Raw genomic sequence first — 17,847 nt, 5'->3', positions numbered from 1 at the left:
AGGAGCTGCATAAGCTGTTATTCTGTGCTTGTATGGATGGTAAGATCCTATATATAACTTTGTTGTAAATTGTGTGTCTGCACCATTGATCACATCAGGTTGGTTGCACGGCGGTAGCCATGTTTTGTTCACTCCCCTGAACACCCCCAGCCCATGTATAAGGTCTGTACCCCCTCCTGGGCCCATGTTGAGCGTTGAAGCGGTGCTAAAGTCAACCTGTATGCTGGTGAGCTACTTCTGTTTCTTCTCTCCATGGCCACCGGGCACCTGTACCTTGTGACCTGATGGCATGTACGTGTTCACGTACGTGCCACCAAGTCACAAGGTGCAGGCATCCTGGCAGCGATGGAGAAAAGAAATGGGAGTAGCTCACCAGGGTACAGGTGAGTTTTGGCACCGCTTCAACATGAGATCACCAGAGTAAAGCTTGAACAATCCCTATGGCCAGGGTAAGGGGGTACATATGGGAGACTTGGGGAGCATGGCAGGCAGAGGTGGCTGCACAGATTTCTAATAGATTTCATGCTTAAAGGGAAGGTCCAAGCAAAATAAATAAATGAGTTTCACTTACCTGGGGCATCTACCAGCCCCATGCAGCCATCCTGTTCCCTTGTAGTCACTCACTGCTGCTCCAGTCCCCCGCTGGCAGCATGCCGACCTCAGAGGTCGGCGGGCCGCATTGCGTACATTTTTACGCATTCCAGTTAGTGCAGGAACATTAACACATACATTTTTACGCGTTAGTGGATTTACGCATTAACCACTAACGCGTAAAAATGTATGTGTTAATGTTTCTGCATTAGCGTGAATGCGTAAAAATGTACGCAATGCGGCCCGCCGACCTCTGAGGTCGGCATGCTGCCAGCGGGGGACTGGAGCAGCAGTGAGTGACTACGAGGGAACAGGATGGCTGCATGGGGCTGGTAGATGCCCCAGGTAAGTGAAACTCCTTTTTTTATTTTGCTTGGACCTTCCCTTTAAAGCGGACCCAAACCAAACATTTTTTTAATTAAAAATATTTAGTTGCACCACTCTGACACATACAAAGATAAATAAACACTCCTTCAAACCTATGATCATTTCAGTGCATGCTTTTCACCCTTCTCGTTTCATAGCTAAAGTTATACTGGGGGCAGCCATTAGCAATTCCTCCATTGCCAGACACCATCTACTCCACCAGTTTGCCGGAAAAATCCCGGCAATTTGAAAGGAAGGGAGGGGTTCCTCCAATAAATGTAAAATATTTTATATTTGTCGTCATGCAGCTGAAAAAAAGCTGCTATTTATTATTATAATTTAGAAAATAGATTTTATTTCTGAAATCTTGTATTTTTAATTTGGGTCCACTTTAAGTCTACTGGAGTGCTGTGTGCAGTTGTGTGGCAGCAATAGATCCCTCTCTAATCCGATTCCATCTATCTGATGATCAAATCTGCTGCCCATCTGCCAATATATGGACACAAACCCACTAGCAGCCTTTTCTAAGCTCTATTGATTTGAAAAAGCTCTTGCTAATGTAATGCTATGGAGGATTTTTATAAAATCACGCAAGTGGGATTACACCCATAGCATTACATTAGCAAGAGCCTAAGCCTGGTAAACGCTTACAACTATGGTGGCCAATCACATAACTATTTTACCACCTCCACGTAGTAGGAGGGTCAACAGATGTTGAATACTATGTACAGATTTTGTACGTAAACCCTCCTACTACGTGGAAGTGGTAAAATTGGTCAGTGATTGGCCAATCGTAATTTTAAGTGTGTACCAGGCTTAATTGTGTGCTGGAGTGATGATCCTGATCTGTACAGGATGGAAAAGCGATGCAAATGGGCAGCCAACAAAGAAGGGGGGAAAGTTATAAACTAATTATTCAAGCAGAGATCACTGCACACTGCAGCCAATTTATTATCTTTATAAGCATGGAGTAATCTCTTATATTAAATATATTGGCAATAACCTGCCAGTGTATTAAATGGGACTACAATCATTAAAGCAGAACACCCTGCATTGTGTTTCAAAAAACAAACACTGATCTGTTAGTTACTGCACTATGGCAACTAAAGAAAAAAATTGTTTTTTCATAAGAGGATCAGCACTTTTGTCTTGCTGGTTGTCAGATGCAGTGCATTGCTTGCATCCTCTTGTTCTGTCTTGTCTGACCTCTTGGTCAGAATTATGAGTGGCGAGGCCTTGCCCTACTCCCACCCACCTAAAAAACATATAAAGCCAGTAATGTGCATATAGACAAAGCAGTGCAGCTTATGTGTATCTGGAAATGTTTTCAGGCACCTCCTCTAGCCGTATAACATAGTGAAAGGCTTTCTGTGTCCTTATTTGCAGTGTTACTCCCCCTCCCCTCTCCCAGCCTGATCTATGGTGTAGTGCTGTGGGCTGATATCTGTGGGGTCATCTGCATGTGTTTATAAACTAAGGATTTGAGATAACCGTTAATGTTTTGTTGCAAGATTGATCTGAATATCTCTTTAAAGCTCCGTACAAACGCTAGACTGCGGTTGTTGGAAACAAACGATATGACGGGTCAGCTGAGAATCGTCTTAAAAAATAAAAATAAACAGTGCCCTAACAACTATAAAAGACAGTGATTATCGTCCATGTAGCCCAATCCATCCTGGCAGATCAGTTGAGACAATAACTGTTTGTACTGAACGATAACTGGTCGATCCATTCAAACATATTAAGTACTCAGGTGTGCTGAATTTCGCACTTCCAGATCCTCATTTTTGCACTTGTGCTAAGAATCCGATCACCGGACTATCGTTGTGCCATCGCTAAATTCATATGCGTGCCAACGTTGTTCGCTTGTTAACCGTCAGGGATCGCTCGTTTTCTGATTATCGCGGTCTAGCGTGCATACGGAGCTTTAGATTATATACAGCAGTACTATCTACTGAAGGATTTTACTTTTTGCAAGGAAGTATATTACATTATAGGTGAGATCCTCATTTTATGATGCCTTATCCACACTAACAACTTTAAATCGGAACTTGGAGCAATATACTGTACATATGAAAAAGCCTGTAGGGAGAAAAGCTCATACTCACCTCACTTGTAAGGTCTCTGCTGGTCCTCAGTTCTTCTTCTCTTTTTGTATTTCCTCCATTTTAGTGGAGGAAAGTGGGAGGTGAGTAGGTGGTTTCTTCCCTGAATGTCGCTTTTTGATTTTGCCCAAAATGCTTTTTAAAAGAACTCAGTTCTCTGCTATTTGGTAGCTTGGCTGGAGGTGAGGCCTGGAATACATACTCCATATACATGGCTGTTGATGGATGGAGTTGCCTAAAGAGGCAGTCTCCAGGCTGTTGTGTCCATTCATGCCACACTTCTGGTTTGCAATAACATTTCAATTCAATTAGACGGTCAACTGCAGACTTCCTTAAAGGGATTACCGAAGAAGCCAAACCAGAAGTGTGGTGGGTTTACATGTATCTCCTGGGACACGGTCTCTACAAGCAAAATAATCCATTGATGGCTGTAGGGCGGGTATGTATGACAAACATGCCTTCTCCCATTATTCCCTGTGCTGCCAAATGGTGGTGAGCGAAGTTCTACTTTTATTTTGTAAAGGTTTCTTCCTGTGCATCTTCTGTTTAGCGCTACCCTGTAGTTCTGTAGCTGTGTCCATCCTCCTGTGATTACCGTACTGTCACTCTGTGTTGGCTGGTTCCTGTCATACCTTCAAGCAGTTTGGTAGAAGTACCCAAAATGAGCAAAAAAAAAACAAACAACCAATTCTGGTTTCACACTGGCAGAGAGGATGCTTCTTTACATGAGGCCTGCAAGGCAACCTTAGGTAATGACATCCTCTGGTATAACTCCCAGCATGCTGTTTATGCCAAAGCAGTGCATGCTGGGAAATGTAGTACTTTGCTGGTCAGATCTGAAGCCTTCTCTCCTCACTTAGAGCTGTCCCCTTCTACATTTTCTCATTTTTCATCTTTGTTTCATTTCCTATTGTGTTCAATGTTTATATAGTATTTTCTTCTTTTTGTTTTCTTTCATATTTACCGGTATGTAAAAGTTTAGTGACGTTCTAACAAATATGCTAATAAGTGAAATTCAGACTACTCCATGATAAGGTCATTATAATCCATTAGGCATGTGGCCTCCCTGGGGAGATTATAGATCTCTCTGGTTGCCTACTGTTTACAGATCCTTTTCCACTAGGAAGCGAGATCGCATACAAAATCGCACTGTGATATGATTGCGCTTCATTCAATTTCCACTCGCAAATGCGCAGTGAACCATCGTGTAGGAGTGCAGTTGCATGAAAAGTCGTGCTGGCCAGTGATTGCGATTCGAATAAAAAACGAATTGCACTAATGGAAAAATAGCACCGCAATTTACTTGATAATCGTGGTGCTGTTGTGATCCTCTTTTTGTGGAGGATTACAGTTAGTGGAAAAGGCCCCTGAAGAGGAACTACAGCTTATAAGATTACCATAAATGTTCTCATACTGAGTTATACTGAGGATTCTTGAGCATCATTAGCCTAACTAAAAATTTCACGCGCTAAATTTATTCCATATTGCTCCTTCATGTAACCGTGTAAATGTATTGTCAGTCAAATAGGGCTATGCACACTGACCGCAGTTCAGCCTGCTAGAGGCTCAGGAATAGTCTGTGACATTCCCACTTCCTTGTTCTGACTGTAGTTGGAAGGGACAAACCTGTATAGGGGGGGGGGGGGTGTTTGGGGGAGGGGACAGACACCAGGAGCCCGGATGGTGTAGTATGTTCAGGTATTAGGAAAGGAGTAGTGTATAAAACTGTGGTACTCACAAGGGTAGGTTGCAGTTTTGGGCAGGGCCCCCCCCCCTTAACGTACGATCAGTGCTATCCGCTGTACCACTGCTGGTGAAGGCAAAGTGCAGATAGACCATAGGCAACCAGGGCTTTCTCATATCTGCAGCAGAATTAAAAATAGGCATAGAATCATAATTGCAATACCAATGAAGGTAAACTTAGGGTTTGATTTAGCAACTACTGTTATAATATTCTTGTCCTTTACGAGAAGTGTTATTTTGGCTTATGAGACATTACTTGGAAATTCCTGCCAACATTTTAGTCTTAAATTGCTTTTACTGTATGGGCCTCTGAACATAGATGAGAGGCATTCTGGTCTCTGGAGCACAATGGTAGCCATGCTGTGGCCATTACTCGCAGACCAACCTCGAGATTCCCCTTACAGCAGTGGTGACACAGAGCCCCTTCAGCAGTCACTTTGTTGCTGGCTACTTGGTAAGCTAAGCAGTCAGATATCATGAGTCCCCCCCCCCCCCCCCCCCCAGCTGTCATTGTTGATTGTGCAACCAGTGTTCTCTCCATAGTCCTGCTCACACCAGGGCCTCACTGCTTTCATACAATCAGTGTTCTTTCCATAGTCCTTCTCACCCCAGGGCCTCACTGCTTTCATACAATGTGTTCTTTCCATAGTCCTTCTCACCCCAGGGCCTCACTGCTTTCATACAACCAGTGCTGTTTCCATAGTCCTGCTCACACCAGCCCATCACTGCTTACATAAAATCAGTGCTCTTTTCCACAGTGCTAGGCCGGGCAGTAACCGAGTGCTTCCCATGAAATTTATATATTATACATTGGATTTCTTTATCAGAATAAATTCCATTATACAAGGCCTCCGTTAGTATGTTGTGTCAGTTGCTTAGGTGTGTACGTGTGTCTTACTCTCGCTGGTGTGCTATCTATCTATCTACAGTGGTTTGTAAAAGTAATCGCTCCCCCCCCCCCCCCCTTTGAAGTTTTCCACATTTGGTCATATTACTGCCACAAAACTGAATCAATTTTATTGGAATTCCACGTGAAAGACCAATACAAAGTGGTGTACACGTGAGAAGTGACATGACAATCATACATGATTCCAAACATTTAAAAAAAATAAAAAAATTATAACTGCAAAGTGGGGTGTGCGTAATTATTCAGCCCCCTGAGTCAATACTTTGTAGAACTACCTTTTACTGCAATTACAGCTGCCAGTCTTTAAGGGGCCATTCTAACACGTGGATATGTTTTGTTTTAAACTATTCCATTGTTGCCCTGGCTTTATGTTTAGGGTCGTTGTCCTGCTGGAAGGTGAACCTCCGCCCCAGTCTCAAGTCTTTTGCAGACTCCAAGAGCTTTTCTTCCAAGACTGCCCTATATTTGGCTCCATCCATCTACCCATCAACTCTGACCAGCTTCCCTGTCCCTGCTGAAGAGAAGCACCCCCAGAGCATGATGCTGCCACCACCATATTTGACAGTGGAGATGGTGTGTTCAGAGTGATGTGCAGTGTTAGTTTTCCACCACACATAGCGTTTTGCATTTTGGCCAAAAAGTTCCATTTTGGTCTCATCTGACCAGAGCATCTTCTTCCACATGTTTGCTGTGTCCCCCACATGGCTTGTGGCAAACTGCAAACGGGACTTCTTATGCTTTTCTGTTAACAATGGCTTTCTTCTTGCCACTCTTCCATAAAGGCCAACTTTGTGCAGTGCATGTCTAATAGTTGTCCTATGGACAGATCCCCCACCTGAGCTGTAGATCTCTGCAGCTCGCCTAGAGTCCCCATGGGCCTCTTGACTGCATTTCTGATCAGCGTTCTCCTTGTTCGGCCTGTGAGTTTAGGTGGACGGCCTTGTCTTGGTAGGTTTACAGTTGTGCCATACTCCTTCCATTTCTGAATGATCGCTTGAACAGTGCTCAGTGGGATGTTCAAGGCTTTGGAAATCTTTTTGTAGCCTAAGCCTGCTTTAAATTTCTCAATAACTTTATCCCTGACCTGTCTGGTGTGTTCTTTGGACTTCATGGTGTTGTTGCTCCCAATATTCTCTTAGACATCTTCTGAGGCCGTCACAGAGCAGCTGTATTTGTACTGACATTAGATTACACACAGGTGCACTCTATTTAGTCATTAGCACTCATCAGGCAACGTCTATGGGCAACTGACTGCACTCAGACCAAAGGGGGATGAATAATTACGCACACCCCACTTTGCAGTAATTTATTTGTAAAAAATGTTTGGAATCATGTATGATTTTCATTCCACTTCTCACGTGTACACCACTTTGTATTGGTCTTTCACGTGGAATTCCAATAAAATTGATTCATGTTTGTGGCAGTAATATGACCAAATGTGGAAAACTTCAAGGGGGCTGAATACTTTTGCAAGCCACTGTCTATTTCCTCTCTGCCTCACTGCTTGCATACAACCAGTGCGCTTTCCATAGTCCTGCTCACACCAGGTCCTAACTGCTTGTATACAACCAGTGCTCTTTCCATAGTCCTACTCACACCAGGACCTCACTGCTTTCATACAACCAGTGCTCTTTCCATAGTCCTACTCACACTAGGGCCTCACTGCTTACATACAACCCGTGCTCTTTCCATAGTCCTACTCACACCAGGACCTCACTGCTTTCATACAACCCGTGCTCTTTCCATAGTCCTGCTCACCAGGCCCTCACTGCTTACATACAACCTGTGCTCTTTCCATAGTCCTGCTCACACCAGGGCCTCACTGCTTTCATACAACCAGTGCTCTTTCCATAGTCCTGCTCACACCAGGGCCTCACTGCTTACATACAACCAGTGCTCTTTCCATAGTCCTGCTCACACCAGGGCCTCACTGCTTACATAAAATCATTGCTCTTTCTATAGTGCTAGGCTAGGCAGTTAGAATGCTTCCCATAAAAATATATACATATATATATACTTTGGATTTCTTTATCAGAATAAAGTCCATTATACAGAGCCTCCATTAGGATGTTGTGTCTGTTGCTTAGGTGTGTACGTGTGTCTTACTCCCGCTCGTGTGCTATCTATCTCCTCTCTGTCTTCCTCTCTCCGCCCATGCTCAAGTAGTCATTGACAGCCACTCATATCTGCAGATTTAATAACGCACTATAACTTGTCACTAAAACAATCCCTTGAAATTGTCCCCCTTTTTTCCTACTGGCTCTGGCTTTACAGAAATTCCCATGCAATGTGCCATCCCCCCTCCCCGTCCTCCTCAGCTGGCTTTGCAGGTTTAATTTCACTGTACCTTTCTGTATTTTGTTCTTTATAAGGAAGAGCAACACGCCAACACATCCGCCAACTATGATGTGGAGCTTCTGCACCACAAAGACGCTCACCTGGACTTTATAAAGAGTGGTAAGCATCCTTGTCATGTGATTGGAGTAGTCAGTATTTCTTACTTTCTCATTCTGTCTGAATGCAGCCATTAGATGGACTGTTACATGGATAACTTTCTCGCAGTGACTTGTAATGAGGGCCTGTTTCCATTACACGCAGATTGGATGCAGAAAAACTCACTCCAATTAATGTCTATGGGCCGCTTTCCAATAAGGGACTATTTCCACTGCACGCAGATTCGGGATGCAGAATAACTGACTCCAATGAATGCCTATGGGAAATCTGCATCAGAAAAATCGTGTTTAGTACAAACAGGCCCATACACATTCATTGGAGTCAGTTTTTCTGCATCCAGAATCCGTGTGTAATGGAAATAGGCCCTAAAAGCAATTGCAAATGTTTGTTTTATTTATTTATTTATTTTTCTGATGCAGATTTTCCTATAGGCATTCATTGGAGTCAGTTTTTCTGCATCCAGTCTGCGTGTAGTGGAAACAGGCCCTTAGAAGTAGCTGTTGCCAGACTTCACTTATTGCCTTTAGTAACCCAGAAACTGGAGACGGTCAGTGTCTTGAGAAATTACATCGCCAATAGTGGCAGTCACTGTTAATGTAAGTCTATAGCTAACAACTATTAGATTTACAGTGTTTAGCGAGTAGTCATAGCGACTTAATCAGATTTGAAGGATCATAAGTAATCGGAAGGTAATTATCAATTGTTCCTATAAAAATGTAGATTAGGGCCCGATGCGACCGTGAAATCCAACATTCCAATCAATAACATAATGTGTTCTAATCAACCATAGAATTTTTTCACATGGATTTTATTTACACATACAGTACTCTGGTTTTCTATACAATTCGATCGTTGATGTATAAAAAAGGGGACACAGAGAGCCCAATATAGTGCAGAAAGTACTGTAAATGTTGAAATATGTAGAGTAATAGTTAATAGTCACAAGGCAGGGTCACTTAAAAGGCAACCACTGTGAATGCAGGTGGAGAGATTAGACCTGTCCCCACTCAGGATTAAGAAGCTGCTCTCCGTAGATAAGGAAAAAGGGGGTAACAACCTTCCACCAGGGGTGGACTCAGTTTTGGTATACAGCAAACCTCTAAGGCGTTGGGTGTATTGCATACCTGCAGATGTTATATGCTCCTACCTTATTGCCTGATGAAGCAGGGTCACACCTGTGAAACGCATTGCACACATTTCTGGAGTGTGTCAAATAAAATGTTACCGACTGTCAAAATCAACAGTCCCTTGTGGCTGCTTGGAGGAGGTAAGTCCACCGATACCTCCGTCTATATAATTTTTAAGCTTTTCAGCCTTTATTCTTTTGGTGCCTGTTTGCTGTAGATTGTAAAGATATGATTGAATGATCACGTCTGAGCAGAATAGTGTACCATTAATGGGCTCTGTAAAAAAAACCATAGATGTGGCCTTAAAAGGCATATATGTGTTCTGAATGGCACTCTTTTGTGTTCCTATTAGGAGACGGTAACAGCCGGGAAGCCACGTTGAAAGAAACTGTCACCCTGAAGTGGTGCACGCCGAGAACAAACAGTGTAGGTGAGTGCAATTTATTCTGCTTATGAATATTCCTGAACTCCCATTCATCACTGGATCCCAAGGGCCTGAGAAGAATAGCTGCTGAGGCATTGTGGTGTGTAGATGTCTGCTTTACTGATGCTTGCTGTCTCCCATGCTGCACTGTGACCACTCTGACCCCCTAATCAATCAGGCTTCATCCCTTCTAAAGGTGGCCATACAACAGGCGAATTGTTTGGCATTTTTCTGCTCCACAAAATTGTTTTCCTTTTCCGCTGCCTCCATCTCTTTTAAAGAGATGTGATCAATTCCTGTCTTTCTTTTTTCGCTGTCTGTTTGAGATGTGATCACGTCCTGTCAGAACAGCGAGTGAGTGGAAGTTTTAGAGAATCCTTTTTTTTTTTCCAACCCCCTTTGAAACACTATTCAAGGCTAAAACAATCATTTTATGCAAGGGGTGGGCTTTCCTCATGCTGAGGAATTGTACCAAAATATAGTAGTGGGGGGATAAATAATTCAAGACCTGATTGATACAGTGTAATTTTTTTTTGTTTGATCCACCATGGCCCTGATCTTTACTGCTGGTGGACATGAAAAATACCAGACAGCACAAACTGCCCTTATCTATAAACACACCGACTAACCATGTGATATGCTAAAACCATTATATATAACCATTCCCCTGTCGCTGCATCCTCCATGTCCTTATGTATGTCAGTTTCTTGCCGCAGACAGGCACGTGTTGAGGACGTTCTCTGACGACCATTATTGAATGTGCTTCAGCTGCTTGCTTATTAGTTGTCAATAACCATCATCTCCCACAATACAATGAGGTTTACAGATAGGAAACTGTTATGGCCATGGCACTGACATCACACCGTGGGAGGATCCGTTTGAGAAAAGGTAAAGATTTATTGTGGGAAAGGGGTTATCTGCTGCTGACTGGGATGAAATTCAATCCCGGGTTGAAGTTCCTCTTTAACCACTTCTCTACCACGGGGTTTTTCACCTAAAAACCACAGCAATTTTCACATTTAAAGGAGGCAAGGGTTAATGGGCTTAATGGGGGTATAATTTATTTAAAAAAAAACCTCACTGATGCTGATCAGTCACTAATGCTGTGTTAGTTATCTGAGATCCTCTCACGAGTGATCTCAGTAACTGTAACAGCATAGTGACTGATACAATGTTTACACACATTCTGCATGAATAAGCACTGTCATTGGCTTTGTGAACACATGTTCACATCAGCCAATCACAGACCAGCGGGTGCCCGACGCGTATGCACGTCCGCGTGCATGCGCACGCGAACGTGATCGCGCACAGCAGGAAAATAAACAGGAGTTGCCTATCTACGCCCCTGTGACTCAGGTGAATTTTAAAGGGGCGTAGATAAGCGTGGCAGAGGTTGTTAAGTGGTTAAAGGATACCCGAAGTGACATGATGAGATAGACATGTGTATGTACAGTGCCTAGCGCACAAATAACTATGCTTTGTTCCTTTTTTTCTTTCTCTGCCTGAAAGAGTTAAATATCAGGTATGTAAGTGGCTGGCTCAGTCCTGACTCAGACAGGAAGTGACTACAGTGTGACCCTCACTGATAAGAAATTCCAACTATAAAACACTTTCCTAGCAGAAAATTGCTTCTGAGAGCAGGAAAGAGGTAAGGGAAATTTCTTATCAGTGAGGGTCACACTGTAGTCACTTCCTGTCTGAGTCAGGACTGAGTCAGCCACTTACATACCTGATATTTAACTCTTTCAGGCAGAGAAATAAAAAAAGGAACACAGCATAGCTATTTGTGCGCTAGGCACTGTACATACACGTCTATGTCACATGTCACTTCGGGTATCCTTTAATCTGTTGTTCTGGCAAGCCATAAACCATGACCTTAGGTCTATCATTCTGTCTAAATAGGAGCTCCACCTACTGGTTATAAATGCTAAACATGAACTATTCATAAGTCAGATGATTTTGTATTCAACTCCTTTACAAAAAAAAAAAATCATTTGTTCCTATTTACTATAACCTATTACTACTAAAGTAAAGTAAATATTGATTTTATACATAGAAATAGAGTTAAAATCTATTAAATATTTGTATTTTTAGAATTGCACTACTGCACAGGAGCGTTCCGGATATCGCCAGTGGATGTTAACAGCCGCCCATCTTCCTGTCTTACTAACTTTCTTTTAAATGGTAAGAATACAACATAATGTGCATCACTTGCTGTGCAACATAATTAATTTTTACTAGTGAAAACACCCGAATAATTGGCCGGGATTCCAACATCTTCTGCTTGGCACAATGTATCCCATCATGCATCGTGTGTGTGCTGGGGGGGGGGGGAGGGAACGGGCATGATTGTGGAATAATCCAATCAGAGTTGTTTTCTTTTCTTCTTTGGGTGGAAGTAACTAACACTGCACAGAAATCCCTCCGTTCAGCATGTGGTTCATATTTTGTCACTTGCCTTATACAACCACGTTTTTTTTATTTTGCAGTGTGATAGTTATGACTAAAACTAAGATTATGGTTATGGTTTCCTGCTGCAGGACAAGCCTGGTGGGCGTGGGGGTCCTTGTGAGACAACTGCTGCTTGTAGTACAGAGAATTAGAAAATGAATAGGTGCAAAGACCAGTGTCTGCTCAGAAGTCTCTAAGAGAATTAGTCATACATCTGTGCCTATAGTCTTGGATAGCCATAAAAGGCATTACATTAATGTAAATTGAGCAGACGACTGTGGAAGGATATTAAAGTTTGTTACCCCTTGTAAATGTATTGTACATTTCTTTTCATAACTGTAGTTCTGCCTAAAGGCTAAGGTGTCAATTCACTAACCATTACCGCATTCATAAAACAGTAGAATTTACCAAACAGGTTCTCAATCACCAATTCAATAAACCTATTGCCGCACTGCAAAGTATAATTATCGACTGGTGAGGTAAATTACTGACTTGTGTGGTAAATACCTTGATACATGTCAATTCACAGAGATTAGAGTTTTCGGTAAGCAATGCTAGCTTGCAATAACATTGATGGACAAGGCAGATAGCCAATAGGAAGAGTCTCCTGGTCCTGCTACTCCCCCATTTGATCCAAGGCCTTGGCTGGCAGTACATAACAAATAAATAATAGGTGTGCAAGGAGACATTGAGGAAGGCTTTTCTGTATCCCTTTAGATGTGCAGCTCTATATACTGATACACAGAAGTGACATCTTTAGTGGCTGCCTGCATGTCTAAAGGAATGCAAGAAGCCTTGTGGTTCACAAAACTGACAAAGGGACTGCACATGCAGAGAGAGGAATCATAGCTTGCTGCCTGACCTACTTACTCCTCAGCTGGTGAGACTATGGTCGGGAAAATATTCAGTATTTGAGACTTTTTTTTTTTTCACAGGTGTGGTATAAGTTTGGTAATTTACCAAAATACTATGCTTCAATTCATAAAAACCTGTTGTAACTGTGGAATGTCTGTGTTGTTACAAGCTGTCCCATGCAGTGAGGGCAATACAATAGTAAGAGGCATCCCAACATCCCTTTAGACCAGGCATGGGCAAACTTGGCCCTCCAGCTGTTAAGGGCGCTTTTACATTAGGGCAGATTTTCTGCGTTTCAACGCAACGGGCAAAGTTTGCGTTACCCAAGGTAAAATGAAAGTCCATAGACTTTCATTTTAGCTTTCACATATAATGCTGCGTTTTTGTGCGTTGCGTTACACTGCACCTAGGCGCAGTTTTTCGGCCGACGCTAGCTTTATGGGTTACAATGTTAGTCAATGTAAAACTCACACTATGCGCGTTTTTAAACCGTTAACGCAGGCAATCAGTCCCAGAATGCAACAGAGGAACAATGTAGAAAGTTGAAAACTAAAAAGAAAAAAAATTACCTGCGTTTTCCTATGTGCTGTAACGCATTGAAAACGCATTAAAAACGCACACTCACTGCAGTGCAATGCATATCAAAACGCATTAAAACGCATACAACAAAACGTACGCTTTGAGCGTTCTCCAACGCAAGCTCTGATGTGAAAGAGCCCTAAGGAACTAAAAGTCCCTCAATGCGTTTGCCTTTATGAGTCATGCCTGTGGCTGTCAGACTCCTGCAATGCATTGTGGGACTTGTAGTTCCTTAAAGGGAAGGTTCAGGGACTCTGTAAAAAAAAATAAATCCAAATCCACTTACCTGGGGCTTCCTCCAGCCCGTGGCAGGCAGGAGGTGCCCTCGCCACCGCTTCGCAGGCTCCCGGTGGCCGACCGACCTGGCCAGGCCGGCTGCCAGGTCGGGCTGTTTTGCGCTCCGACGGGCTCTTCTGCGTTCCACGCGGTCGTGCTGACGTCATCGGACGTCCTCCGGGCTGTACTCCGCAGGCTCAGTAGTTCTGAGCCTGCGCAGTACAGCCCGGAGGACGTCCGATGACGTCAGAGCGAACCAGTGAGACGCACATTGGAGCACAGAAGAGCCCTACCTGGCAGCCGGCCTGGCCAGGTCGGGTGCGCCACCGGAGGAGACCCCGGGAGCCTGCAGAGCCGCGGCGAGGGCACCTCCTGCCTGCCACGGGCTTGAGGAAGCCCCAGGTAAGTGTAAAAAAAAAAAATACAAATCCAGAGTCCCTGAACCTTCCCTTTAACAGCTGGAGGGCCAAGTTTGCCCATGCCTGCTTTAGACTGTACATGTTTGTTCTACTGCCTCTGCTTGTTGTGAATCTGTCTATTAGTCTTTCTTAACATTTTAATTGCCACAGCTTAGATGAACTTCCGAAACCGCTTTTGTTCCAATCTCTGCTTACTGCATGGGGGTTGGAAAAGCTGGACCCTCCTCTGGCTTTGGATCCAATCACAGGGATTTGCAGGAGAGGGAGGCTGTTCCTATTGGCTCTCTGCTCCTGTCAATCATGGGGATATCCACACAAGGCATTTGAAGCTGGTTTTTGCAAGATGAGAGCTGCCAGTAATTAGAGAAGATGTTCCTAGGCTTTACTGCATGCACTGATCTTCATGAATTGGTGACATTTGCTGACATGTTGGAAGTGTTTACCGCACAAATTGGTAATTTACCTCACTGCTTGGTAATTTCAGCTTTTCATGCGGTAACAGCCTTGATGAATTTACATTTTACTAAATGCTTCGAAGCAACAATTTTCGGTAAATTGCCGCATGTGTGGAAGTCTTTGTGAATTTGGAAAAGTGTAAAATACTGACTGCGGTATTTAACCTTACCGACCTGATTTCCCCCCCCCCCCCCCCCCCCCTGTATACTGCTTACATTGTATGCCAATTGTAAGATTTCTTCATCACTGTGTGACCACTTTACTCATGTGACTTGTAGATCAGGTGTGATCATTTCTCTGGCAGGAACAGGAATTGATATGCAGAGAACAATAAGACCTGATTACCGGTCACAATTGTGCGAGAACAGCTTTCACCAAGGGATGGGCTACATTGGGATGGGTTGCATGAGCAAGCTGGCTGAGGGCAGAAATATTAGAGCTCATGTACAGTGTGCCTTGTATACTGGCTACTGAGGAGGGAAGTGTAAGTCAGGGTGTCTTATTTTTCATTAGGGGTAGCACGATTGGCAATTTTAATTACAATATTGATAAAGGACTAATTTTGCTCCTGTAGAATAGATTTATGGTGTACGCTGTTGAAACACTTATCTTATTACTTTTGAGTTAGTTGACTGATGGGTTTTTATGCATTTGCTTGAAGTTCTTGTTGAAGGCACAGCTCCACAATCACCTGAGCTTTGCTGTTCCTCCACAGGCCGGTCTGTGTTGCTTGAACAGCCACGAAAATCTGGGTCGAAGGTAATCAGTCACATGCTGAGCAGTCATGGCGGGGAGATCTTCCTGCACGTCCTGAGCAGCTCGCGCTCCATATTGGAGGACCCGCCATCAATTAGCGAGGGCTGCGGAGGAAGAGTCACAGACTACAGGATTACAGTGAGTCAGCCCCACCAGGCAACTTGTGTTGAGGTTTTTTTTTTGTTTGTTTTTTTTTGCACAAATGCTGTATATTTATATTTTGTATTTAGCATAAAAATACAATTTTTAATTTTTCGTTAAATTATGTGTATGAAATATTACCAGTAAAGAATTCTGGCTTTAGCTGTGTTCAGTCAGTAATTTGAGTGCTGTAAACAGACTCAGCCTAAATTTACGATAAAAACGTAATTTGACCGCCAACAATATATGGAAGCCGAATTGCGTCTTACCCCGAATCAGTGGCGGCCTGGAGAAGGAATAGTAATTGATGCCGCCGGGACTTTTGCAGGAGCAGGATGAGCCGTGTTTGGACTTTACCCTGTGCCCAAATTTCCCGGTGCCTTAATTACAGCACCTTTAGAGTGCCTCTCATCTTTTTGCTTTGTTCAGAGTTGTCATGTTATTCCTGCATATACTTTCCTCCTATGTACCTATGTATGGAGTAAATTCCAGGGCTGTGGAGTCGGTCCAAAAATCCACCGACTCCGACTCCTCAGTTTAGGATTCCACCGACTCCGACTCCTCTAATTTGCATATTACAATTTTGTTGATTAAAAGTATGTAACATGAAATTCGTCTCTTAACTGCCAACGCTTAGGAATTTTACAAGACAACTGAAGTGAGAAGGATATGTAGACTACTATATTTATTCCCTTTAGACTAAAACTAGTCCTTGGTAAGAGTACTTGTAAAAGGTACAAACCGGAACAAAGAACATCTATCAGGCCCTAGGCAATGTAACTGTGGGTACATGTAAGAATGATGTGCAGGTACTCTGCAGGGGAATGAGGTGATTCTTCCTCTATTACACATTCATGCACAATCTGAACAAGGTTTATGGGTGACAGACAACACCTCTGTGTTCAATGTGCACAGCATTCTCAGTGGATTCCCTGCAGCTCTGTGGGGAGTGCATATGTAGAGTATAGTACTACTGTGTGACAAAGTAAACCTGAGACAGATGAAGTTAAAGTTTTATACATACCTGGGGCTTCCTCCAGCCACCTTCAGGATAATCAGTCCCTCGTTGTCCTCCTCCACCACCTGGATCTTCTGCTATGAGTCCAGGTACTTGAGCCAGTCGGGCGTAGTGCGCATGCACACACTCCGCCGCCAGGAGCATACTACACCTGTGCAGCACTATTGCGCAGGTGCAGAATGTTCCTGGCTGTGGGAGCGGCATGCGGCCGGACAACGCTGACTGGCTGAATTACCAGGACTCATAGCAGAAGATCCGGGTGGTGGAGGACAGCGAGGGACTGATTAGCCTGAAGGGGGCTGGAGGAAGCCCCAGGTATGTATAAAACTTTACTTTTCATCTATCTCAGGAACCCTTTAATTTGTAGTCACCAAACCAAATTTTAACAACATATCAAATTATTTGATTTCATCAGCAAAGGGAGTGCATATATTTGCATAAATCAGCATCAGTGCAGAATTATTTCAATCTCATTGACCATCTCTATTAGTGACACAGCTACACATAAGGCTTTATTCTTACAGCATAGATGTTATTTAGTATATATAAGAGCTTCCTGTGTACACATCATATATACAGTCACAATCAGATATGTATATCTGACCTTAAAAATACGGGGACTGCTTTATTGAAGCAGCACAAGTAACTAATTTTGATTGGTTTATTTCATTTTTGTGGACTAAGCACAGCTATTACTGTATATATACTGTATATATACATTATTTTTAATGACTATTATCTGAGAAATAGAACATTTTATCATATTTTCTATTTTAATTACAGTTACAAATTCATTAGGAGTCGGAGTCGGTGCATTTTTTTCTCCCACTCCAGGCACCCAAAATTGCCCGACTCCACGACTCCGACTCCACAGCCCTGGTAAATTCAACTATGGACCTGTATACATTTGCAGTACTGTATTTTGATATATCTTTCTTTCACTTACCTATTTAATTTTTGGAGGGTTTTACTCAAATTTTTTTTTTTTCATTAGAAACCAATTTTAACTTCCGTTATTGTTGCATTACCAACAAAAGTGGCAATGTTGTTTTCTCTTCTACATCTACTGGGAAGAACTGGCTCCATTGATGAGCCTTGTGGGATTCCACTGCTAACTTTAGTCCATTTTAATGAATATGCTTGCTTACGCCTAACCCTGTTTAAAAAACAGACTTCTCT

General features: G+C 43.0%; 1 protein-coding gene across 2 annotated transcripts in view; it reads left to right on the top strand.

Annotated features, from left to right (window-relative positions):
• Positions 1–17,847, top strand: part of INTS13 (integrator complex subunit 13) — a 62,081-nt gene that overhangs the window by 23,322 nt on the left and 20,912 nt on the right. For both annotated transcript variants that reach the window (XM_068277596.1, XM_068277597.1), the window contains 4 exons: positions 8,085–8,169; positions 9,646–9,723; positions 11,812–11,901; positions 15,469–15,647. In XM_068277596.1, the coding sequence (XP_068133697.1) occupies positions 8,085–8,169; positions 9,646–9,723; positions 11,812–11,901; positions 15,469–15,647 (432 nt within the window). The remainder of the gene's footprint in view (positions 1–8,084; positions 8,170–9,645; positions 9,724–11,811; positions 11,902–15,468; positions 15,648–17,847) is intronic.

Source organism: Hyperolius riggenbachi, chromosome 3 (genome assembly GCF_040937935.1).
Source record: "Hyperolius riggenbachi isolate aHypRig1 chromosome 3, aHypRig1.pri, whole genome shotgun sequence".
Classification (NCBI taxonomy): domain Eukaryota; kingdom Metazoa; phylum Chordata; class Amphibia; order Anura; family Hyperoliidae; genus Hyperolius; species Hyperolius riggenbachi.
The sequence above is the reverse complement of the archived record's forward strand: the minus strand, read 5'-3'. Positions and strand labels throughout refer to the sequence as shown.